The sequence below is a fragment of the Lichenostomus cassidix genome, chromosome Z (genome assembly GCF_008360975.1).
Source record: "Lichenostomus cassidix isolate B80296 chromosome Z, HeHo_3.0, whole genome shotgun sequence".
NCBI classification, from domain to species: domain Eukaryota; kingdom Metazoa; phylum Chordata; class Aves; order Passeriformes; family Meliphagidae; genus Lichenostomus; species Lichenostomus cassidix.
This window is the reverse complement of record NC_139511.1, coordinates 11,464,682-11,491,916: the sequence shown is the minus strand read 5'-3', so window position 1 is coordinate 11,491,916 and position 27,235 is coordinate 11,464,682. Positions and strand designations below refer to the sequence as shown.

The window sequence follows — 27,235 nt, the reverse complement described above, 5'->3', positions numbered from 1 at the left end:
CCTCTTTTACGTTTCAGGGCTAATAAAACTGGCTACCGTGTATTTGTATATAAGCCTGAGTGTATGCAAACAGCTTTTACCTGTTCTGGAGTTTTAATCTTAACCTCTATGCATCTTTATGCTATGCCACAGTTTCATTCTGTAGTTGGAATTATTAAATTAATTTTGTTAACAGATGTCAGTGACCTGCCACCAGTTTCCAAGATTCTTTCAAGAGAACTTCACATCCAGAGACAAACATAAACATATACCAATTTTCTTTTAAGTGAAATTAAGAAGTCTATTAACTGAACAACTTTTAAATAGCGAATGCAATACCCTCCCTTGATGTATTTCTTAATTTTAGCTAGTTTGCCATAAGACAGAGAATGCCATATATATTCACAAGTGATGAGGTGGTGAGGGTGTTTTCTGCACCAAAAGTTTTACATGCCTAGGGATTTACTGTTTTTAAATAAAACCAAACTTTTACTGTCTTTTTTTTAGGAATAAAAAAGAAGATTGGGTTTATTGAATTTCCTCTTTCTCACAAGCCACATTATGAGTACCTTGCAACACATGAATGTTTAAAAATTGACTCCAAACCACAAACTTCCTGCAACATACCATCACTTTCCACTCATTCTAAAAGCAACTTCAGTGTTGTCTTCATTTTAACATGAAAGTAAGCAGGCTACAGGTGAAAGGTGAGCAAGACAAACTTGCTATGAGGTTACTGAGAATATGAGAATAGACTGTAAAATCACACTGAGCACTGAAGATTGACTTAATTAAGCAAACAGCTGAAAATATGAGCACTGAGAATACCTCACATTATAAAAAGGTTTGTAAATCTCCTACATCTCCTTCTCCTGAGCAAGCTATTGACTGTTTCCAGAGAAAAAGATGCAATTAGTTTTGCCCCAGCAAAAATAATTTTATATAATAATGGTTTGCATAGGTTCCTTTGTTATTTTTTCCCATAAAAATTTGGTTTCAGCATACTGTTTGAAACAAATAATCTTATGGCTTTTTTTTTATATAGAAGAGTGTTTAATCTGAAGTTCTACCTACTACTTCTTTCCCTAGCACAAAACTAGCAAATAATTAGTCATTATTTGCTCCCTTACTTCTTCTAAGCACTATTCGTGGCAAAAGTGTTTAGAGCATGGTCTAATGAGACAAGGATTGATACATTTTAGAGAGGGGAGTAGAAAAAAACCTAAGTGCATGGGAAACCTTCGTAATTCATGTGATGGGAGTATCATAGGCAGTAGTATCTGGTATCTCAAATTAATGATGCAGTCCCTGTTCTTCCCATGACATCACACCAGACCACAGACAAAACCTCTGCACAGCCATTTCAACAGGGAAGTTAGTCTAAACTTAGTATTAGGCAACAATTATACAATTTAGGAAATCTGCAAGTTTACAGGGTCACCCAACTTACACAAATACTATGTACAACCATGATACAAAATGCAAATATATCTATAAAATATTCCCAGTAAAAATGCAGGGGTTCCCACACATGTGCTTTCAGTGCAATAACAGAAGATTTTAAACTGAAAAATGCACTGCAATGCTATCACTAAAAAGGGCTCCGGGATAAAAGAGAAAAATTAGATGATGTCTGAAATATCACGTGGTATTTGGACATACTGAGATACTGAGATACTAAGACACAAAGACCAAAAACTCTGACTGAAAACCTTCTTTTTCCACAACCATCTGTTGCACGTATGAGTTACAAGAGATACTTCAAGAAACGTGTGGGGAAATAACTGCTAATGGCTGGGGTTGTATGCCACGAGAAAAAACTGAAGAATGGAGCAGGTGCTCCTGTACCACACTTACATCAAACTGGTTAACCCTGGGTTTGCTGTGACATCTTTACGGTCCAAATACACCCATAACATACTGAGTCTTTTAGAGAGTAGAGTTTAATGAAAATAATGAAATCGAAGTCACAAAAATATATGCAAATGAGAAGTCAGTTATTCCACAGAGATTCAGTTCAACTTGCTTTGACACTAATAAATATAAAACTAATGTATATAAATACAAATCTGATAAATAGTATTCATAAACCATATATCAAGTTAATTTTAAATAAAAGCTGTTAAAATTTCCTTGAGTAAAATGGCTACCATTTCCATTTTATCCAACATTGAGAACTTAAAGAATATTATATCTACAGTAGAATAATGCAAAAAATGGCCATGAATATCTACACTTCTTAATCCTCTATAAATATGGTGGACTTGAGGTTTACAAGTTGAAATAAATACTTAAAAATACCCTAAAGCCACTGCAAAGAAGTGCTTTAAACTAATACTTTATTTCATTAATATCTTCTCTTTTTAGAGCAAAGCCAAAAATACCAGTTACACAGTATTAACCACACACATTCTGAGAAGACAAAAAATGCGAATCAGATTGCTGCTGGCAGACATAACAAACCTTTCTGAAACATACGGCATTACTCCCAGATTAGTGTCAATAACATATACTCCTCCCTGAGTAGCCTGCAACATTTTATATCCAACTTGATACCCAGATTCCTGTAATAATCAAAATAGTCATCTTGAATTCAGCAATCCATGTAATTTTCAAGAAATAATTGGACGTGAAAGAAAAATTAAAGGCACAAGGATGTAGGAGAGGAAAAAAAAGTTCAAGACTGAAGACAACCTCACAGCTGGACCATGGTCTATCCAATCTACATGCAAGAAGCACATTGCCCTAATACCTGTGTGTATGTAACACATCTTCTCACCTGGTTGTCCAAACAAAGGTGTGCAGCAGTGCTGTGGTAACTTTCACACACAACCAAAAAAGGGAGATTGACAAAAAAATCCATGCACAAGTTTCCTATTTCCCCCCACAAAAGTAACTATTAATGGAATGTATGGATTCTCACATGTTCTGCATACTTCTTTGTCTACTGAAAAAACTGAAGTTGTTTCAGATTACCATAGGAATCTGGAGGAACAATGAGACCCCTAGCATACCCACTTCATCCCAGTCCTTATCCATGGCACAGTAGAGGATGTGTCACGCGAGTGGCAAGGTTAGAGGCTCACATAGAGCATTGTAGGTCCTATTCACAAACAGCTATCACAAACAGTTTTGAATATGTACCATGATCCACCCTTTCACAGCACAAGTTCACAAAAACACTGAATTTATTATTTCAGTCTGAAGATGGTTTTTGTAACATCACCTGCTAATAAACTTGATTAATTCCTCTTGCCCAGATTAGAAGTTATACTGGTAATCAATAAATCCTTTCTTCCAAGCATGTCCCTTCACAACAGTGACTGAAATGCAAGTTATCATCAACTGACACAACACAGTGAAGTGTCAGAAAAAGTCTAAGTGGCATTTTAGAAACAGCTGCAAAACACATTATTTACATCTTTATTTTATGTCCTGCTGCAACATTACATGTGAATCAGTTTTGCTATTCTTCCCACTACTATTCCTTTGACAACAAAATAAAGAATTTCTATCACTGAAAGTTTGCTGCATATAAATAAAAAACTTCAAACAAACCTACAAAAATTACAGCAGTGAAATGCTGCAAATGATATTCTAATGCCAGAAAAACTAAGAAATGGAATTTAGCAGTATCCTGAACACCTGTATCTTTGCCTTTTTATGTGAAAATACCATCATACGTTACTATCTATAAAGAGCATATTCTATAGGGTAATTATCAAGATCCACAGAAGTGTTATAATTCTGACACATGAAATTTGAAAAAAAAAATATCTGCAACATTATGAGGATCAGAAATGGTTAAAAAATTTTTCTTACTCTTGCAATAAATTCAGACAAAATTATGACTTTCATTGTTTTGGAGAAGCACTTTGGAGTTGTTAGAATGGAATGCAAAAAGAAGCAGTAGTTTGAATTTTCCAAAATGGAGAACAGCTAAAAAGGCAGTTATTTAGATTAAGACTGATCGAACATTTTCACCTCCTAAAACAGTCAATGGGGGAAAAAAAAAGCTTTCCTGAGTTTCCAACTGTTCAGAAAACTACTGAATTTGGGTTTTTCTGATTGGTTGCTTTTAACCAAATAACTCCAAAACTGAACTTGGCCTCTGCTTTTATGAATACGTCTCATTATGAATGTTGAATTAAATAATTTAAAAAAAATAAAAAGTAAAAATACTTATTCTGACTTTTGATATTGTTTGAATTCTGAACCCAAAATTGAACTGTTCGGTACACACTGGGTGCCAGAAGTAATTCCAAGTTATTACTTGGCAATGCTTATTTTTGTTATTTTACATTTGCCCAAAATACAGCTGCATTTTTCAGAAACTCCTATGTAACCAATGCACTTCAAAATATGCCACTAACTGTAACAGTTCCATCTGTTCTGTAAGATGCAACAGTTAACTCAGCCCTGGCTTGGGAATTTCAGCATCAGAAAGTGCAGACAACGTGGGATGCAGTTATTCATCTAACCAGACAGTTTGGAATGCTTCAGGCTCTCTCTGTGTACAGTATCGAGGTGCAGCAGACTTTAGCTCATCACTACAAGGGCAGTAGGAGCACACAGATCAATAGTTCCGTAACAGAGTATACAACCATGAGAGGTAAAAAGGAAAGGTATATGGCAGACAGAAAATAGTTTATAGTCATCACAGTTTGGGATTTTTTTAATAGTAAAGAGTCACCTTGCTTCCCATTTTAATTACATGGGCCACATTTTCTACTGCCAAAATAGGCATGACTTCACAAACCCTGCAAAACTTTTGTGATAATATCCAATATTATTAACACCTTCACACCACCATTACAGGATATTAAGTTTATCATATTACAAATAATGTTGGATATCTGTTGTGTCCTTTTCACTTTCACAGACCTTCACTGTCAGTTTTATAATAAAATTAATGTCACTTTTGGTGTTAACTCTAACCTAAGAGCTGCTCCTCTAAGAAACAGCTCTCAGAGACACAATTTTCCTTCAGATCTCACAAACCCCCTCACAGAATACAATCAAAATCAACTGCACATATTTAACCAGAATTGTATGACATACTTCTCAGAGCAAATAGACATAATGCACTTGGCATCAGAAGATTCTACAAAAATGTTCTTCACCAGCCTATGCCCCTGGATGCATTCAGTAACTACAGAACACCATCAGGTGGCACATAAGTGAGGACATTTTACTTCTACAGAGATCAGAAGAAAGCAAAAAGATTAACAGATTTTCATGGTGCATTTTAATACCAGAATCCTAATACTAATAGGGGTAAGTGCTTATTAAGCACACCAGAACTTCATAATTACACAATGTGATTGCATATCAAGTTATGTACAACTCTTTCTAAATGGAAGATGAGGAATGTAGGAAACTAACTCTGATGAATTGTTTGCTTTTTTCTGTAACTTGAGTGACAAACAAATTCCTTGGTTTTACTTTAAACAGATGCTATGTAACTATGCATGCATCGAGACTTAAATAAATATCATTTGGTTTAAATGATGAGATAATATGTCAATTTCTAAAACATTTAACTTTCATTTGTAAAAATAATAAAAAAAAAAAATCACTGTATTGAAACTCCCTATAGGCAGTAGGGCCAAGCATGTTATTCCCAGAACATTACAGATTATTAATCACAATATTATCAGACTCACTAGTTATACAGATCACTTTACTTGTCATATACCATAAGAGAGATGTTTCATGGAATCATAAAATGGCTTGGGTTAAAAGGAGGCCTTAAAGATTATCTAGTTTTAAATCCCCCCCCATGGGCAGGGGCACCTTCCACTACAACAAGCAGCTTACAGCCCCATCCAACCTGGCCTTGAACATTTCCAGGGATGGGAAATGCACAGCCTCTTTGGGCAACCTGTTCCAGTTCTTCACTATACACACAGAACACCTACACCTTTCTCCAGTGTAAAGAAATGATTAGCAACAGTAACTTCCTACCATTCCTATTAAGCTTCACTGGGTCTTTAAGAATATTATCCTTCCTCTGCATAGCTTGAATTAATTAAAACCTCCTATCAGATATCATCACCTAGTTTCATGGCTAGTTAAAATGTGGAAAAGCATGAGGATGACTTTAAAGAAATTCACCATGTGATTTAAATACAAGTATGTACCTTACCTTCTGTAAGAAAATTTGCATCTAAAAAAAGTCTAGTATTTAACTTTTTCTCTAGTCCTGTTAAATGAATCACATTTAATCTCAGAGTGTACAAAAGCATGCCACAGGCTAAATGTGGTAATTATTTTTGGATTTCCTCTGCAGTAAGGATGCTAATTTGAAGAACTAGTGGTACAAGTAAGACAAATAAGGAAAATAAGTAGTGTGTTATAGCTTCAGTTGCAGCTTGCTAGCAAATTTTCAAATGAAAGACAAAGCTCATGTATATTCTTCATTTATTTGTGTACTGCAAAACCATAATTTTTCATTTCCATGTCCTTTTGTTATTTGTTGCCACCATCATTCTTTAAGGTGAAAAAAGAAAAAGCAAGTAACTCTGAGTGACTATTTCTATTCTGCTTTCTGTCACTACTCTCCTGTTTTCTGCCCTTTCACCATTCTCAAGCCAAATCAATTGAAACTTTTGCTTCAAAAGCAAAAGTACCCATTTCCTGCTCAACATTTTCTATATAATGCCAAGCTGTCAAATAAGGTCAGCTCTTTGCCTTTGATACATGAAATCCAAAGGCACTCTATTGTGTGTGTTTGAAGAAGGAATAAAAAGTGAAATATGTAATTTTTTTTCCCCAAACTGCAAGAATAGATTTTTAAACTAGCATGAAAGATTTGGGTGACTTCCAACCACTCAGTGGCAGCCTGGTTCTATATTGATACACCACATTGAAATTTTACTACATGCCACATGTAAATAATGTAGTCATTTACGAAAGGTCATTGGTGTTGACCAAAAGCTTAGAAAGACTATTTTAAAAAGAGAAACCATTCTGCATTTATTCGACCAAGACCTCTATAAGAATATTTCTTCTGCCTGGAAAAAGAACAGCAAAAAGTAAAAGCAGGCAGTGCAAACATCTCTCCCTTGTTTTATTTTCACTGTAAAAATAATCTTCTTGTCAATAATATGGGCATGAATTTAAATTTGGGAAATCACATGGCGATGGACACTTTTTCAGATTAATTTCAGATAATGCCTGTAATATGTACCTCAGATTAAAACATTTCTCCCAGCTTTTCTCCAAGAAACATAGTAGCCTGCATCTTCAACAACAGATAAAAACTCACCTTATTATAAAATCATGGCTATCAATCTCTTTTCCGCAACCACTATTCAGAAGGATGCCAGAATTCCCAACAACTGCACATGTTTTAAATCGGCGATTTTTCATTGGGGAAACTTCAGGGAGAAGGCTGTGCAAATCCTGAGAAATGTTTAAAGTGCGACGTCTGTCCAGTACATAATGAATTATATCTCCTGGCTTGAAGCTGCTTTTGACCACTGAGACATCTCTTTCAGCATCCAAGAACTGAAGAATATTCTTTCTGCATTGACAGAAAAAGACACAGGTAAAACCCAACACTCCCTGATTGAAAGGAGTTTATCTAACAGCAATGCAGACTCTACAAGGCATACAACATAAAGCAGAGTGTAGACGGTCCTACTAGGGTCATTTCCCATGCTCTAAGATGGAGCTAAAAGCAAAGCTGTTAGGACAGAGCTCAGACTGTGATTACAATATAACACATAATACCACAGAAATAGAGCTTAGTTACTTGTACACACAAAGGCACTGAAAGACCGAGCGAAGATAACTGAAAATTTAAAGGCATACTGTATTTGACTATCTTCACAAAATTCTGGTATTAAGATATTTTTAAAAAAGGACTGCGGTAGTTTGTTTTCACAAAAACCCAGTTAAATACATGAAGTATTTATGATTCAGGAAAGGTCATCTCTTACTAATCAGCTTGGTTCAGGAATGGCCATGTTTTCTGATAGACTCTTATTTCCTCATAAGAGTAATATATTCAGTTTAGCATAAACTTCCTCCTAATTAGCTGAAGTTTAGCTAAAGCTTTCCTAATTAACTTGACTTGAGAACACCCACAGTCTTCTGTAGCAATTTGAACAAAATCAGCTTAAATTTTATTGCAAATTAAACTCCTGCAGCTCATAGTCCAGTCAAGCTATTATCTGAATTCAAAATCACTTACAAACTCATCATCACTTTGAAATATTTATCATCTTCTCTGCAATCAATTGTTTAAACTGTTAGACAGGTTCAGGCACACATGACCAAAACATGGAGTTTTGATAAGCTATCATGGATCAAGTGAGCTATGGCAATTAAACAGTAATACACTCCAAGCACCCTGTAACTGATGAAAAATGTCTGCTGTAATGTCAGCTGAAGAAGTCAAGTATCTGTATTTGCTTATGGGGTCACCAAGATGCTTTGCCTAAGTGGCAGTAAAGCAGCTAAAATTTGCCTCTATTTGCAAAAGTTATCAGTGGAGAAGAAGAGGTCACCCTGCTTTTGGTGTTGAAGAATACTGAGACCAGCCTGACTCATCAATCTCAAACATTCTATCCTGTGAAGAACAGTCTTTCCTCAGAGAAACTGACACTGGTGAGGACGCAGCAGTCAGAGCTCCTGATATCTGAATCCTGATATTCAGATATCCAGAGATTCCTGATGGAACCCACAAGTGACAGTGCTGGTAACTTAAGTAAGGCTGCTGAACTGATAACATCTGACTGTCAATCACTCTATAGTACAAAAGCCCAGGCCCTTTTTTTAGCAGCAGAGAATTCTGACACACCCCTTCTTGAATTGTGTATGTAGCTTCCTCCCTTTAGTGGGAATACCTTTCAAGGTTACTGCTTGAAGCTGAGTAAAAGAGACTTGCCCATGGTCACTGGCATGGGTGAATACCATCAATACCTACTGAATTACTCGGCAAGCTTTAATAGTGTTGCTTCAATTTGGCTTCAGTAAATAGTGCGCTAAACTAGAAGTTGTAATAACTATACCACATATTAATTATAATGATATTTTAGTCCAATAATTATCGTTATGATCATCAATAAACAGTTTGTTTTAACAGTGTAAGTATATTTGGTTTGCCATCCTTAATCCTGTGTGACAAAGTTGCATAAAGGTTCAATTAGACTTGCACAATCCTTTAAACAGTTAATCAAGTCTGGGGCTAACATTGGATCCAACCACACTTTGACTCCTCTCTGAGAAGGAATTCAGCATGCAAGGGGTTTAGAAAGCAAGTTTTGTATCTCACAACTCAGTGGGAGGGATTGTCTGATAGACTCTGTCCAAAGTTTCCATTCTGCCCATGACAGGTGGGGATTGGATCCTAAAAACTGGCACACTTTTAACATGTAAATTCAAAAGAGCTACTTAATAACTGCAATGTAATGACTAATGTATGCAATGACTAATACCTGCACTGGCAGTATTGAGCAGTTTTCAGTACACCCTTGACATAAACAGCTGAAAACTCTCCAGGCCAGAGCTGCAGGAGCCATCGACAGCTCAGGATTGCAAGTGAGCAAAGCTTTATGAATTTGTGTCCATCTGTGAAGCAGGTACATTTGTGAAGAGAGATCACATCTGAACCAAGTACAACACTCTTATGGAACACACAGGGAAGTGCTGAGCTGGGGCAAAGTGTTTAGCACATAATAATTCTACTACAAACTTTTCCCTCTGCAAATCTGACAAGACAAGAAGAAAAACAAAAACTTTATATTTTTCACTGTTGTCCGTAGGTAAGGTAGAATTTAAAATAAAATAGGTATTTTGCTGACTAAGAGAATGCTATTTTTACATATAAAGGTTTTAAAGCAGAACTTCCTTAGAGCACATCAAAACAGGAAAAGATAACTAGAGACATTACCCTAGCAGTTGCAACACTCAGTCACAGCCATAAAGGGGAAATAGTCCCACGCAAGTTGAAAGAGATGAACAATAGAAACACCCATGCTCACTAGCCAGTTCTTGTGTTACTGCCTTAAGAAAGAAGAGCATGTCTGAATCCTGCAAACAGCAACACAAAATAGTCACCATGGAAGTGATCTTAAAAGCCGCAGAGGAAGTGAAACATAAAAACATTTTTTACGTAATTCCTCTTATTTCCTAAACTAGGCAAAAAAAACCAAAACAAAAAAACCCCAAAAAACCAAAAAAAAACCCCAACAAACTGGAATGTCTTGGGCTATCTGTTACAGCTGTCACATATGAATAACGCAGCATCCGAGCAAAGGCAGTTTATGCTGAGGCACGTGAAGAGCTCAGAATAACAAAGGACAGACAATGTTAAAATCCTGAGTGCAGTTTTTGGCAAGGCCAGGCAAGGTATTTCTGTAAAAGGAAGATGAAGAATCAATTTTGGCCTTTAAATTGAATGGCCTTTAAATATCATTGTGCTTGAGAGCTTAACTTAGTGGGCACTCTGCAACAGATACATCAACTGCTACAAAACAAAAAAGAGCAAGAAAGAAGGAATTGCCCAATGTAGAAGTATTAAAAATTACTTCAATTATTTATTACCTAGGAAGAGAGGTACTACAGCTGGGGCTGTAAGGATAATATGAATGCATCAAAAGCTATGATGAACATCAGCCAAGGTATCCGGACACTCATTTCATGTGAACTCTGACTTGAGAAGGGATGACCACAAATGAGTCTCAAAAACCACCAAAATTACGTGAAATGTACAGAAACTAGATTTCCAACTACAAAAAGTCCCATGATCACCAGAAGATTTGGTTTAGTTCCTGATACCTAGAATAAATTGGCCTAAAACTGTCCATGTTGGCAAAAAAAAGTAGCAACAGTTGTGTATGAACACAGTATCCTATGTATTATTTTAGAAAATGAGAGGAAAGCAGTGAATTTATGCAAAAAGTAAAAAAAAAAAAAAACAAAAAAGCACCTTTCCATTAATAATTTGTTTACCTATATTGAAAATTAATTTAACTGCATGCTTATAAAAGTCCTGCAAAAAATTTCATGTGGATCTGAATTAGAATCAGATAATCAACCGCTTACTTAACACAGCTGAAACTTCCAAAATGTCTAAGCAATTTATTTTTCAATAGAATGTTGAGATGGGCAGAAGTAATCTTATTATTTTCTCACATATTTAAAAATATTTTCTTATGTGAAGCTGTCATTAGCATATTTAATTAAATGTGCACACAGGTGTTCCAGTACACAATAGAATTCCTTATGTAAGAGAAAACAGAAATCCTTATATAAGAGACATGCAATTATGTTAATATTAAAGTATTTTTATTGGTTCATCTAACTGTATCCAGGTATCTTTTAATACCGAAAAAAATATGAAAAAGAATGCACATTTCATGCTATTGTTTTAAGTTCGTCTGTGCTACTGACTAAATTGTACCATGAGGATAACAATATTTCCCACTTTCACGTAAGTGCTAAGAGAAAAAAAAAATACTGAGGGACATGATACATACTGAGCATACATACATGAGTGTCTCAGTCAGTCTTGATGCTGACTAATAATAACTTGTTTAAACCTCTGTTCTGTCCCACAAAGAGCACGAAAAATAGCACAACATGGTTATTCAGATTAAACAGATATGCAAAATAATGTCAAGTAAATGCTAATCCACTTTAAGCTGCATATTAAATTCAAAAGTAAGATCAATTCCAGCAAGGGGAAAAAAGAGCATGATTTTTAGCAAACCTTGAAGAACAGGTGTTCTGCAACCTTAAGCTAAAATGTGTAAACAAGCATTTTCATTTGAGGTGGTCTTCAAGTTTTGCTACAGCAAATAAAACTGTAGCAGGGGTGTGCCCTGACCCGCTTTGTGAGCTGGTGAGACTGATTGTTTTGACTACACCCTCAACCGTAGTCAAGCAGCTGCTTGTAACATGTTTACTCGACTCACAAAAACATAGTGTCATAATCTGTGGCTGACCAAGGGTTTTTCTCTGATAAGCAGAAACAGATCTCCATAATATTTAAGTACCAACTGAAATTCCCAGGTATCTGATAGAGTTCATGCAACAGATAGTAAGTAATGTCTCTGAACAGCTTTTCAAATGTTAAAACTATGTATTGCTCTGGGGCAGTATGGTGACATTTTTCCACCTATGTGCATTTTTCTGGTTTTATTTTGTACTGTGGTCTTTAAACTATAAAACTATTATATAATCTCAAAATATTCTTTATCTGCCTTAGAATTCTGTGAATTAAGGAAAGAAAATAAACCACTAGATGATTTGACTTTTAAGATTACAAAAACATGTGCATTTTTAGACATTCTCAAGAAAACTGAAATATGACCTCCAATGTTTTTCCTGGGAAAAGTAATTTCTTTAGAGGAAGGCAATGCCATAAATCCTTGCTGCTGGACTTGACTGGACCCCAGCTTTGAGGGGAAGCCTCTGAAGTGCATCCTCAGTGCCCAGAGGGCTCAATCACCAGCAATCGCATTACGGAAAAGAGACAGACTAAGTGTTTACTTTGTCGACTCTGTGGCCACTGAAGATGTGCCTTTATCTACATGTCCCCCAGCCCATGTTTATCTAATATGCTCCTAATAAGCCCCTTGTGGTGCGGACTTGACAACCTCTCCATGCACCTATGTCAGCACATCCCTAGCCTTATTGGAAACCCTGTATTCTCAGACCTTTCCCACAGCAGCTGAAGCTGCTCCTCTTCCTTACATCTTGCCTGTGAAAGACAGACTACATCTTATTCTTGGCAATATCCTTAATTTACCTGACAATAAAAAGCCACTCAACTTTTCTTTAAACTTTTAGTTTTCATCTGGGCAGGTTATGTTGTAGATTTCTGGTCCCTCTTCCTGATCTCCTCTGACAGGCCTTTATAAACAACTTGATTTTCTTACCCTTGCAAGTCCTGAATCTGCTTTGCACTCTGCAGCTTGAAAGCAGAAGGTGGCTCTCAGCCTTTGGAATCACCAGGGACTATGGCCTCGATAAAACATCATTTTTTTCCAGCTAAATTAACATCATTTTTTTTCCAGCTAAATTTTCCAGCTAAATTTTAAATTTTTCAATTTAAAAAAACCACAAAAGAACAAGCACTGTGGTAACAAGCTTGCCTGTAAGGGTACATGACTAGAGGTCCAGCTCCTGTTGGTTTCTTGAGGAGGCAGTGGGGACAACCGTTATTTGCACCTGCACTGGGTTTTGCTGTAGTCTAAAAGGAAGTTTTAAAAAAGCTCTTTCAAGAAAGGAGCATTTAGAATCATAGAATAGTTTGGGTTGGAAGGGGACTTGAAAGATCATCTAGTTCAACCAGTAATTTGGATTTGTTAAAAATATGCCCAACTGGAAACAGCCCTGTAAGGATTCCTGGGAGCTCCCAGCTGATGAAGGCCACACAAAAAGAAGTGCCTGCAAAAGTGTGAGCATGTAAAAGAGGGCTTTTAAATAGAGCATGACTCAACTAGTGCTTATCACAGGAAGGTCATCCATATACCAGCTTTTCATGAAGGTAAGAAAGACAGAGTAATATAGATTGGCAAGCAAAAATCTCCTGAGGTTTATTATGACTTAAGCAGACCAGAGAGCCCCAGTTTCTATGTCTTTAACACAAAAAATATCAGAAGGAAACAGTGCAAATGGCTCCAGAGCGTTTCTCCAAAAGCTTCAGAGCAATTGTAGTGCTCCATTGCCAGTTACACTGTTTGCACTTCAGAGATGCACCATAGCTGTTTCACACTAATTTGTAAGACAAACAATGATAATAATCTGAACCTTTTGAAGAAGGAAGGTGCTATTTTTTTCTTTTTCTTTAGATGCTGATAACATCTCACAAATTCTCACACTTTTCTGACAGGAAATATTCTCTGTTACATTGCAGAGATAAATACAGTCCCAATGTACTTTTAAAAAATTTTGCCCTCCTGCAATTTGTAATGTTCTTCTGCTTCTTTCAACATAATTTCCCATATTTAATCAAAAGTAAGTGGAAGAAAGTCCCAGACTTAGACATCTAACTGCAGTATGTTTCCCATCAGTCACAGATGTGCTGTCATCAGCTCTGTGTGAAATGCTTTCCCAGATAAGTTTTTACCATCTCAGCCACATCCCAACTTTCTGAAACTATAGCCTTCAGTACAAATGAAGTCTCCTTATTTCCATAACCATAAGGAAAAACTTCACATTCCTAGAGAGTAGAAGGACTTAAGACATAAAACCTTAGCAGATGGTGGACTCTTCATGACTGAAATAATTCTGATAGAAAGGGAGACAAGAAAGCAGTCTTCTTCCCTTCGTCACAGGAATTACAAATTCTTCTTCAAAGAAGTCAGCAATGAGAGGTAATCTCAGTTGCAAAAACCACTCTCCCACTTTCTCTCATTGTCAACCCAGCACATTTCACACGGTCTCAAGTAATTAGTAATACCCATAATCTCCACCTAAATCACAGCAATCTTGCTCTTTTTTCTTATGCCTGCTTATCATCTCCAAAGTGCTGCTGTCCTTCTGAGAAGTCTCTACATGTCACAGACTGCCTTTTCTGGCTGCAAAGTCCTAGAGCACCAGAAACCCAGTGGAAGTTTTCAATCCTTCCACGGAGTCCTGATAAAGATGCTTTATCACTCATTGATTCCTATTGGAGCCTGCCCTTGCCAAGAATTCCAAAGGCCTTTGAGGCTGTTAGACACATCACTAACCTAAGGAAAAATAAGATGGCCAGAGATGACGCCCACAAAGGCAACAATGCAATAGTAAATTGTAATATTCTAGATGCCAATCACCAAGGTTCAACATAGCATCAACAGTCCTTGCATAAAGCAAAACTCACTATCAAATGCCTCCTACATTTGAAAATTGCTAAAGTGGGTGGCAAGCTGATTTAAGACACAAAAGCAGCTGTCATTTATGGGTGACTATAAGTTTTATAATATATTTATGCTGTACACCCATGGCCTCACAAATTATTTCTCCACTGCTTAGAACTGATAACATTTAATATATTTTTCAACAGGCACTAGCTTGTTTTTTGTTTCTCTCTCACTGATACTTCCTATGGTCAACCTCACACCACGCAACCACCAACCACTATTCACGTTAACAGCTGCAGTAACAGACTATGAATCATCTTCATGGTCTACACAGTGTAACATATTCTAGAGGACTGAGCAGTTAGTAAACTGCAAGCACGCTGTAGGACTTTCCCAGACACATTTGAAGTTAGTTTTGATAGGTGTGTAAGTAAAAATACAGCTAAAATGCTTCTTACTGCTGTAATATGAGAGAAAGGTGTTTAGCAAACCACCTGTAAAAGTGAGAGAATACACATAATTTAGTCAGCATCAGATTGAAAGACATATCATAAGGGGTTGCATGTGGCTTCCTCAGTGAAAAGCACGCCTGATATCCCTCCCTCACTGCTGAGAACCATCATTGAATGTGCTGTGAATGTTAGCCAAGAGGATTTCTGGAAAGACTATTGCCGGCTGGTAGCACTGACCCCTTTCCACAGAATCACAGAATAAACTAGATTACAAAAGACCAATCAAGTCCAACCTGTGACCTAACATTACCTTATCAGCTAAACCATTGCACTGAGTGCCTCATCAAGTCTTTTTTTAAACACCTCCAGGGATGATAACTACCTCCCTGGTCTGCCCATTCCAGTGCTGAATCATGCTTTCTGTGAAGAATTTTTTTCTGATGTCTAGCCTAAACTTCCCCTGGTGCAACTTGTGGTTGTGTCCTCTTGTCCTGTTGCTGGTCGCCTAGCAGAGACCGACCCCTGCCTGGCTACGGCCTCCTTTCAGGGAGTTGTAGAAGTGACAAGGTCTCCCCTGAGCCTCCTTTTTTCCTGGCTAAACAATCCCAGCTCCCTCATTCGTCATAGCACTTGTGTTCTAGACCATTCAGCTGTGCTGTCCTCCTCTGGACACATTTTGAGCACCTCAACATCCTTCCTAAACTGAGGGGCCCAGAAATGGACACATTATCCAAGGTGTGGCCTCACCAGCGCTGAGTACAGGTGAAAAATTACCTCCCTGGTCCTGCTGGCCACACTATTCTGGATACAGGCCAGGGGCCATTTGCCTTCTTGGCCACCTGGGCACAGCTGGCTCATGTTCAATCAGCTGTGAACAAGCACTCCCAGGCCCCTTTCTGCCTGGCCACTGTCCAGCCACTCTGTCCCCAGCCTGTAGCTCTGTAAGAGGGTGTTATGGCAAAAGTGTAGGACCTGGCACCTAGATTTGTTAAATCTTGTATTTGTAGAGTAGAGTTTTTATTTGTAGAGCTCCTGTCAACTTCTGGTCCTAAGTCACATTAATCTAAAATATTTTCCTGGTTCACCTCTACTTCCTTCCTCAGTGTTCATGAAGGTAGTAATTTCCTCCCAAAACAAGACTGGCAAAGTAGACTTCTAAATAACTTCAGCTTTCTGCTCTCTATGGTACAGAAAATCTTGCAACAATACAGTGGAGTCTCTATTGCCAGCGTTTAAGCCAGTGTAGAAGATGCACTATTTTCTTCACTCTGCTAGTGAGACAAAAAAGTAAATACTTCCCTGCCCAATGTTTTAAAACCCCCCATTTATGACAATGCTTCTTAAGTACATAATAGTGATTTATTAAAAGAGAGAAATTTCTTCCTCTGGACAATAATAAAGAAAAAAGTTATTTCGAAATGTAGAGACTTAGTAAATTAAGAAGATGCACATGTATCTTAACAGGCTGAAAATAACCTAAAGCATTCTCTACTGTTTTACCTCTTTGTCTGAATGACATATTTTGCATTTGAAACAGGTGGAAAATTAGCATAACTCAAGCTTCATTTTCTCTCTTCTTTTTAACCAAAAAGTTATTGTAATACTTGTTCTTGTTTGTTGCTTGGCTTGAGCAGCAAGGTGTATTGGTTTTAAATAGTTCTGAAATATGACATTCAATTTTTCAGTAAAATGACTTAGAATAATTATCATCTCTACTTAGAGTCACTCTATCATTTCTGAACCAGTTTACTTCACAAGCAGAAAAAGCTGTTTTCTCCAAATTGTCAGACCTATAACCTATGATACATAAATTTCTGAGCTACCTTTACCTTCTGCATATTTTAGAACTAGGGATATAAAACAGCAATCATTAAAAAAATCCCTGAATTCCTCATCCAGAGAAGCCATGCTTTTATACGTGGGAACAATGCCTGTCTAAGGGGTTTGTAAACTGTCCTTTTATTTAGAAAAAAAAAGTAAGAAACTTAAAAAGCAGAAAGAGCAATCACAAAACCCCCCACATTTTAATTAGACCAAATTTCTGTTCAAAATCTTAATATTCAGATAATCAAGTCTAATCTGCTATGAGATTGTTGCTAAAAATAGTTACTCTTCTTTATTTTTCATAGAATATGACACTCCTGGTCCTCCACATTGCTAATCCATGCTCCATATCCCTCTTTCATGGGCCTCTTTCCTGACGAAGATAGGGAAGATATGACACGACACACTCAGAGACATTTGCTTGCTACTCGATCTGGCTGCAAAGTGCAGAGATCCACTGTAAATATTAAGACACATCAAAACTATCACTCACTTTAACTCTGCTACTGGGTTGCCCCCTCAGCATGAGCCAAAGGCTTTTTAGGCCTTTCTGACTTCAAGAAAGGAAACTGCATAAGACATAGATATTGTCAGTGTCTGACCCTGTGATGTGGACCAGCCATAGCCACAATTGGATTCACAGCACTTGATGGCCCAGCTATTGACTCTTGCATCTGAGCTGTCTACCTAAGCTCCCTCTGTAGCCAAGGGAGGAAACTTGGTATGCTCACGGTACTTTCACCTGTTCTATTCTATACCTTAAGGATCAGAGAAAATCATGTCCTAAAAGTGCCAGTTTCTCACCACCGACTTTGGAAGAATTCTAGACAGCCAGCTTAAATACGGGCATGCATAGCGTAGACACTGATTGCACAGGTCTGACAGTCACAGCCAGATGAAAACATTTTATTAATTTTTATGAAGGATGACTTGACTTTGAAGCCTAATATTATGCAGTTGCATTTAACATGGAAATCTAAATAGGTATAGATAAAAAACACCCACCTGCAAATGTAAATCAAATGACTGTTTTACAGACCAGAGGGATTATAAAGCAACATGAATGAAAAGAATTACAGGCAATGTAAAATGAACTGCTTTTTGTTTAAGACACTCACCTTATTTCCATTACCAAAGAAGAATTGATTTTCCAACCTTCTACAGCATGCTGGAAGATTGAGGAGCCACCCTTTCGAATTATCTTATCAGAGCTATTGATCATTGCTCTACTCAAACTCAGTTCACCATCTCTGCAATGCAACATAGAAAATATACAGTTATGTCAAGGCTAACTCCAGTTTAAGTAATTTACAACCCAAGCATCAGTAATATATCCTTTTTTTCACAACAAAAATAAGCAGTTATCTCTCAGCTTTCTAAAGAAAATAAACGGTAACTGAAAAAAATCTATGGGACAGCTGTCTGTAATAGTTGAATATGCAAATTAAGAGTTTAAGCATGTTTTTATTTGTAATAGAATAAATATAAAAAGAACTACAATAAACTCCAAATTGTGAATCTGTACAAAACTTCAGTATGTTTGTGAGGTAGATTCCGCTCTTCTGGGCTCCAAATTTCTAGTACTGAACTAAGAATTAAGTTTTAAATTTGAAGCTTTTTCCCAGCAATTGCTCATAATCTGCAATACTGGCTTAATAGAGGTCTTTGGCCTCCTGTTGATACTTAAGACTTTTATGCACATAATTCTGCAGTTTAATGGTATATAAAATACAAATTTTCCCCAACACTTCCTGAAACTTCGCATGCATACATTCAAATCACCCCAATTGTCTAATCCTGTCCGTTCTTTTTATAATCATAACTTTTTGGCAAGGTAGCTTTAAAAAACAAATACAGTAAGCTTTTGGCGATGACCACTGGACATCTGATGAGCTACACAAGTTGCAGAGATATTAGCCAACAGGATCACATAACTGAACAGTGAAGCCCAAATGCTGCAAGCACAACTTAAGGTGCTAGGACTAAAATCAGTCTTTATTTCCGTATGTTTCCATTATCATCCATACTGTTCCCTTTTATATGCCAGAGCTATGTTCAGCTAAATTAAAACACAGCCGTTAATCCCAAATATATCAAAGTTGTTGGACACAACAATCTACCCCACAGAATGTCTTGTAACTCAGCAGTCTTATAACTCAGGAGTGCATAGGACAATAATATACAGGAATCTGTTTATCCTTTAAATAAGCATACTCTGAAATACTACCAAATAACAATAATTTAACTTGGAACCAGAATATCTGACCACAGCCCTTTAACCAACAAAATGGAAAAGATGAGACTGTAAGCTTTCCAGGAATTGCTCAGTAGTGTTTTTCTGGGGCTCAGAGTTCTTAGAACAATTAGATCACTGCCTTTTGTAAAAAATACAGCAACATTACTGCTGTATGTATAAAGCAAATATGTTTGGTAAATTATACAACAAACTAAACACAAGCTAACCTGCAATGGGACATAAATTAAGTTAAATTAACAAAACTGGTAACATGCAGTAAATTCTAAAAAAGGCTGTTATAGCCAAAGCCCCTGTAACTAACAAACCAGTATCATACACTTCACCAAAACCACCCTGCGTTGCTCGCAGCTCCCTTTCTCCCTCACCACCACGGCAACACCCTGCAGCCCTGACATCAGCTGATGTAGAGGTAAGGCTGCCACCTATCGAAAACCTACAACCTTAGGTACAAGGTCAAGACCTGTACACAAATTATTTTCTAACTCGAAGGCATGGGAGGACACCGTAGAAGTCTCTAAATTCAATAGCCAGAATCCAACTGATACCTTGTGTTATATTAAAATTTTTCATTCCCTGAAACTTTTCCAAAGTGATTGTAATATTAATTACACATACATTCCTGCACATATTTTCTAGATGCATTGAGTGCATGCATCTAAAGGAAAATTACCAAACTACATCCACGTAAAGTTCCCAGTCTAAAGATACTTCAGAGATTTCTCTAGTTTATTCTGGGTTAAATATTATTTAATAGACACTTGAACAATGAAACACGTGACAAAACTTAGCAACAAAATACATTGCAAACACTTAAAGCACCATTGAATACACTTAAAGCACCATTGCATTTGAAATGTGGCTGACTTCCATATTCACAATTTGCAGTTGCAGTGAGTTACCTAGATCTTACATCAAAACAATGTTAAATTATGTTCTTAGGAGCTGAAAGAAGGTCCTAGGCACTTTGTGTTAAAGTACTACTATGAACACAAATGTACTTACTTACATTCTCCTCTCCATTTTCTTGGTATTGTTTTAATTTTCACTTAAAACAACATTAAATAAACTAATACATAAAAATCAAAACTTTCTCCAGGTAATTCTTCATTATGTAAACAGCTAAAAGTAATTTGGATAATTTTGTATCTTCTAGAATCACTGCACATCCTCTCTGATGTAAATGAAACAGCTGCCATACTGTGACAGCAACTTACAGCTGAGTGTTTACCGTCACTTTGGATTACCTTGCCTTAGTGACCAATCAGACCAATATAATAACACTCTCTCTTCTCCTGAAAATAGTTCATTAAATAAAGTACCTGCCTTCAAGCATATTTCATACCAGTAGAAGATGACACTGTTTAAGAAACACTACCCTGCACATAACATGCATGTTTCATTACTTGCTTAACCTTTAAAGGGACTTTACTGTCTATCTGAAGCAGGACATGCTCCACAGTAATTGTCCTAGCACACTTTGCTATGAGAGCACACAGCTGGTTTAAAGTTTATCATATAATTTGGAACTATATACAGTCAGTCCATTTTGGATTGTCTAGGATTTACCTCTGGTGCCACTAATAACCATAAATGGTCCACCTTGAGCATCCATAACTTCTGAAAGTAAAACACCCCATGGAAAACTAACTTTGCTTGCCGACGTAGCCAGTCAAAAACAACCCAACATCCTGAACTAATTCAGGAGAAAGGCAAGGGAAACATCATCAATAGTGGTGGAAGTTACTAGCAGTACCTTTTTAGGGTATTTTTTTCTGCTTCATACAGTAAAGGGGATGACAGGCTGTGATGAAATGATGTTTCAACAGTGAAAGTGAGTAGTACCATACTATACAAGAAGTCTCACTGATAGCAAAGAAATAGAGATCTTACAAAATGACCTGTCAGAAGAATATTACAGCTGTATTTAAAAAGGTTTGTTAGGAACACACAGGTTTATAACTAAACAAACTTATTTTCTTTCATTTAATATTGAAACAACAGTTCATTTTAGAACATTTTAAATTGTGTCAAACAATGTGCAGTAAACTGAACGGTGTTCTTTGAAAGTTCTTTGCCAACTTATATAAAATAATTTCTGAGTAATTTCATCAGTTCTCTCTAGTCCGAGAGGAAGGAACACACACTAAGAAAGATGGGTATTAATGACAATTCTCCCTCACACATTTTCACATGTAACCCCAAAATTTTACACTTCTGTACGTCTCCTAAGAATACAGATAGCTTTGTGGTTACACCCAGGCTGAACAAGAGAAAGATACCAGGTAAGCTGTGAAAATCCTGAATAACAAGGGAAGCAAATATTGCACACACACGGGTGAGGCCAGCCACTGCTCTCGCGGGAGCTGCCACGGCCACAGCTGCCCAGCTGCCTGTGCCTCACTCCTGCACTAGTCTGCCTGGGAAAGAGGAATGTGCTTTCTGTCTTTAACTCTGGGACCAAGTAGGCTATAATTGCCTCAGCTTCCTCCAGGCCTGTACGGGTACCCACAACCCCCTTCAAAAGCCTCCTCCTTAAATTAAGGCAAGGGCTCACACGAGACGGCAACACTATGCTGAGAAAGCATTCTCCGCACAGTCGGACAAGCAAACGAACTGTGAGCCCCTATTTAGCTTTTGCTGATTTCAATAAATAAATTTACGCACTACTCCAGTGAAAGCGAAATCTTACACACTTCCAAGGAAAAGCCAGTTTGGCTGAAAACCCAACACCTCCATAAAATAGCTGCAAGTTGGGAGAAAAATGAGGAATGCAGGCATTCATGTACACAAAGAGAAAGCTGAGGTGCAAACAGAAAAATGGCAAGGACTCTACCCTTCGTTTTGAGTCGAAGACAGGCAGGAAAGGGAAAGTACGCAACAGACGGTCTTAGCGAGGGACCAGAGCTTCCAGTGAAGGAAGCTCGAGAGCTAAGGGGGATGACCCACCCTTTCTCAGAGCAAGAATCCTTACGGAACAGCCAAGTTCAGCACAGCTCCCCGGCGAACTTCAAAGACGGAAGCAGGCAGCCAGCATCCCCGCACGCTTGCCTGCGAAAGGTTCCCAAGGCAGGAACCGAGGCACAACGCGCTCCGGCAGCCACCGCCGCTACCTCTGCCGCCCCGGCCCCCGGGGCAGCAGCGGACAGGTGAAACTTCCCAGGAGCGCCCCGTTACTGCGGCTCAGAGGCAACCTCAGCAGCCCGGCAGCCTCACGTCGTTCCCCATGGACACGCACCCACCCTGCGGCCGCCGAGCCGCCGGCAGCGAGCCCTACTCGCCACCCGTCCCGCAGCGGCATCCGCGCCCTCCACAGCGCCGGCCAGCGAGAGCGCCAAGCCCCGGTGGCACCGCAGGCTGTGGGTCACGGCCCCAGCAATGCCGGGCCACCTGGCCACCCAGGCGGGGACGCGGAGCAGACCTCAGGCAGGGACACGGCCCCGCCGCCCCCTCGGACCCCCCTCTCGGCGCGGCGCCCCGCAATTACCCGGCGAGAGCTGCCTCCTGGCGCTCCTCGGTCCGCGCTATTTCCTTCGTCTTATAGAAGATGAGGAGGAGACTTATGGTGCACACAGTCCACCTCTTCCTGACGGAACGCATGTCTTCTGCGAAACGCGGGCCCACTCTCCCTTTTCCTTTGTTTGCCAGGGGTGTGCGGGAAACAACTCCACACGCGGCACGAATTGCTAAAAACACAGCTATGTATTTTTTTTCCCGGAAATAATCACACAAAATAAAATTTAAAAAAGCTCAACCAAAAAAAAAACACCCAAAACCCCCAGGAAGACGTAGAGGCTGGGGGTTCTTTGGCGTTTAGTTTGTCTCTCTTTCGCCCTGCCCTGCCAGGCAGCTGGGCTTGCAGGCGATGATGATTCGCTCGCCTCAGCCGGGCAGACGGGTCCGCGGCGCCGCTGCGCCCGCCGAGGAGCACGGAGTCGGTCAGCGCTCCCGGCCCCGCTCCTCGGCTTGCTCCGCTGCGGCGCCGCTCGACCGGGGCGGGGCAGTGCGGCCCTCGCGGCGGCGGGGCGGGGCGGGGCGGGGCGGGCGGAGCGCGGCCAATGCGCGCAGGGCAGGCGGGGCCTCGGCGCGGGGCCGCGGCGGGCGGGAGAGGGGCGGAGGGCTCCCCCTTGGTGGCTCCGTCGGGCTAGGGGTAGGCGTGCTTTCCTGGCCTGGTGGACGTCGGTTGTGCCCGTCGCCTCTGGAAGTCGGAAAGTTAGAGCGAAGGACCGCCTGCGCTGTGCCGCTAAAAGGGAACACGCTTGCTTTTCAGAGAAGGATGAGGAGTTCTGTTCATTGGTAACTTCTTTCTCCTCTCTCCCGCTACGCATGGTTGTCGGTTGAACAGGGCACTGGAGGTTTTTCCAAGTCTGCCTGCCCCCAGACCCGTCGGAGAAGGCGGGAATGCAGAAGCGGGGCGGCGCACGCCCCGCACACACCGTCCGGGAGCGCCGGAGCCCGTCCTGTCCCGCTCCCCAGGCTCTTCTTTCTTCCACACCATCTCAACGCGGCCGTTACTTTTCCAATTTCTGCTGGGACGGTTTCTCTGAAATGCGCCAAAAACAGAAATACAAACAAACAAACAAAGAAAAAAAAGCAACACAAGGAACCCGAACAACGAAACGAAACAAACCTTTGAGATTAATAATGCAACATGCAAAAGAAATTATTAGCTATATCCGCTTTTCTCAGTAGTGTTTTGCCTTTTTCAAAGTCGCTGGGCTGCTCTGGAATTCTGCTTATTCTGTGTGACAGGGATCTGCCTGGAGCGGTGAAGTTTGCTTTTATAGAACAGGTAAGACCAACATCACTCTTTTGCCACGGGGATCCAGGAAGGGTTTGTGACAAATCTAGTGTGACTTCTCTTTCTTGGTTTAGGTTAGAGGTGAGAGCTTACGGGATGACAGAACCTTCCCTGCGTCTATTTGGTCTGATACGGATCAGTGTCCAGAACTCATCCACAGGAGGATGCAAGCAACTTTGGAAATAAGTGCGGATTTTTCCTTCCCAAGAGAATACTCCCTCACAGGCATTAGGAGTGAAGAAAGATCAGAGTAGTTGAAAACTTAAGGCTGCTTATAGTTGTTATGTTCTAAAAATCAGTTTTGTGTGGTAAGAAAGTTTTAATTCAGTCTCAGTGGAATGGAATGGAAACTGCCATTTTCTTCCACACAAGTCAGATCAAGCTGCATTTTGTGTGCTATTCCCTTTTGTGGCTCTGATAGCTTAGTCTCGGAAAGTGACCTCTAACAGGCATCAGCAGCAAAAGGAGAAAAACCCATTCTATCTGTGAGAGTGAAGTTCAAATTTCACATCATATAATTCCTGACAGACATTCTTTTCTAGAAAAAAGCATTGACTTAGAGCAAAACCCTTTTTAATACTTCTGTAAAAACTACATCACGTGTTCTGCCTAACCGTCAGGATTCTGTCAGTGTTGTTAACCCTGTTGAACATCTGTAATACTCTTTTTTATATATTATATAGGTTTTCTGTATTAGATTATTTTTGTAGTTAGGTGGACTCATTGAAAATAGGTGCTGAAAATGTGTATTGAGAATTTCTAATTCACCCATCTTCAGACATGGTTTTACTTGGTTCCACCCACACCTACCAAAGGCAGCTTACAATACAGTTAGCCACAGCAGTTCTTTGGTTTCATGCCAGGCCATGGGTATCTTCAGAAAACACTGTGGCTCCACCTTCTTCTTCTCTACCTTCTGCTGCACTTCTTCCTTCCTGAAGGTTAAAACCCATCTCCCCAGCTGCTTCATAAGAACTAATCCTCACCCTGCAGAAGGAATACCTGCCTGTGTCTATGACATTTGAGAACTGACAGCAATGGTTGTGCCATGCCCATCAGTGCACTTTTCTGTCCCTGCTCATCTGGTTGCAACCAGTTTGATGGAAACTGATCAAGAAAGTTGACTTCAAGCTCCAAACCATCAAGACTCTAAAAGTTTTATGATGTGGAACTGTCTGTTTACACTTGAGTGAAATATGGAGAAAACAGCTTCTCAACAAAAGCACAATGTTTATAACAATCTCTGGCATTTTCCTGAAAATTTTGGCTGTTCCCACGCCTGTCATTCTACGACCATGAAACCACACTGCTAGGTCAGGATAGGACTGGCGTCCTGAGAGGTAAAGCAGCTCATCTGCAGTGATTCACTGTCTACTCCTTCTGCCCATGCCATTCAAAGCTCTGAGGTTATCTACACAACATATTCCCAGAGTCACACAAGTTGCTTAAAACTGGATCCAGAGCAAGTTCCCAATTTTTTCATTGCTCTTCCAAATCAGTCCTGAGCTTTCATTCAGAAAAAGCCTTACAGCTCTGACTACAGTGAGAAAGACCCCTCTCTTAGCTGTTCTGGCCTTCCTTAGTTTTCCCTCCTGGTACAGTTTTATTCCCTAGCACAAATATACTATTTGTGTCTGCTTTGTAAAAGGCAGAATATTTAATATAATTCAACCAGGTGTTGCATTTCATTTACAATGATAGAATTTATTTTTACAGAAAATTAGTTTACTGTATAGAGAGTTTAAACATTCATGTCTAGTATTTCACTAGTTTCTTTAATTGTCTTTCTTTAATGTGTCATCAACAGCACTTCATAACTCTAACAACTCTAACCTAAATCATGCCTTGAAATTATTTCCTCTTTCTCATACATCCTAATGATATTTAAATAATGAAATGTATTTATATCAAATAGCATGGTTTATTTGACATGAATTAGAGGAATTATTTAGGTCTGTGAACCCAGAAACTGTAAACCCTATTCAGTAAATCCTATTTCATGGCATCTGGTGATGGCAGTAAAATTTCTGTCATGAAGACTACTGGAGGAGCAAAAATGTGAATAATACAAATAATCATGCATTTAAGCATTTTGAATTTCAGAGTGCTAATTAGTTTCTATAGCAAAGAGTTCTTGAAGGACTGCATTTCATGATGAAGGAAGTAGCTAGAAACTTGAAACAATCACATTTGTTAGTGCATATTACCACATAAAGTCCTTTTTTCATTAAGAGTATTGCATGTTTTATGTGGGTGCTTAGGAATATTTTCTGAGTTAATTCAGCTCGTTTTATCACTGAGGATAGGGAGGCACTGGAAGAGATTTCCTGGAGAAGGTGTAGCATTGCAACGACAATCACTGGTTGTCATTAGGACGAAGTTACACAAATCCTTGGATTTTTAACTCAAGGTGAAAAGGATAAATGAGGTAAAATTTTCAGATACCCTCCAACTATTTTTTTAAAATACATAATTTTAATGTCAATCTGTTCAAATTATAGTGAATACAGCTTTCTGTTTTTTCTATAGTAACTTTTAACAAAATGCTTAATATTGTGTAAAGCTCATGTGTTCATACATGCTTTTGTTCCAGGCAGGCATGGCTGATGCTGCATTCTTGCATTTGCTTAACACTATTAACTCTGATTTAATCCTATGTAATGTGTTTGATTGTATTAACTATTCTTTTTTTTTTTTGGTAAAAAAATTGGCTAAAACAATAAATGATGTTTTGTGAAATTTTCAAGTACTACTGCTTCTTAAATCTATTGTCATTGCAGACTTCAATATCCTTCAATATTTTCATTGATGGTTTCATTGATAGTTGCTTGGTACTAATGTGCATGGAACACTAAAACTTTGCAGAATTTGTCTTACAGCATAAATTTGAATATTTTCTATGCTTCTGATTATCATAATCTATGTATACTTCCATAAAAATGTATACCTCATGAAACCTTAACTCTTCCTATTGTAGCAGAAGTCCAGTATTACATTTTTAGCATTACTGGCATTGCAAATAGCAGCATTGCATTTCAAATACTTCAGTTATATAATGCAACAGCTTTTCCATAGACAGCAGCGTTAAAGATGATGCACCTAGCTGCATTTTTGCAGCTATGAG

At 38.8% G+C, this 27,235-nt stretch overlaps 1 protein-coding gene across 1 annotated transcript in view; it reads right to left on the bottom strand.

The window, feature by feature from the left end:
• The window catches only part of ST8SIA4 (ST8 alpha-N-acetyl-neuraminide alpha-2,8-sialyltransferase 4), a 52,234-nt gene extending 28,934 nt beyond the window's left edge, over positions 1-23,300 (bottom strand). The window contains exons 1-3 of the mRNA XM_085041825.1: positions 22,798-23,300; positions 18,175-18,306; positions 7,250-7,507 (exon numbers count right to left, since the gene is read on the bottom strand). Coding sequence (XP_084897951.1) covers positions 7,250-7,507; positions 18,175-18,306; positions 22,798-22,910 — 503 coding nt within the window. The 5' untranslated portion in view covers positions 22,911-23,300. The remainder of the gene's footprint in view (positions 1-7,249; positions 7,508-18,174; positions 18,307-22,797) is intronic.
• Positions 23,301-27,235: the final 3,935 nt, after the last annotated feature.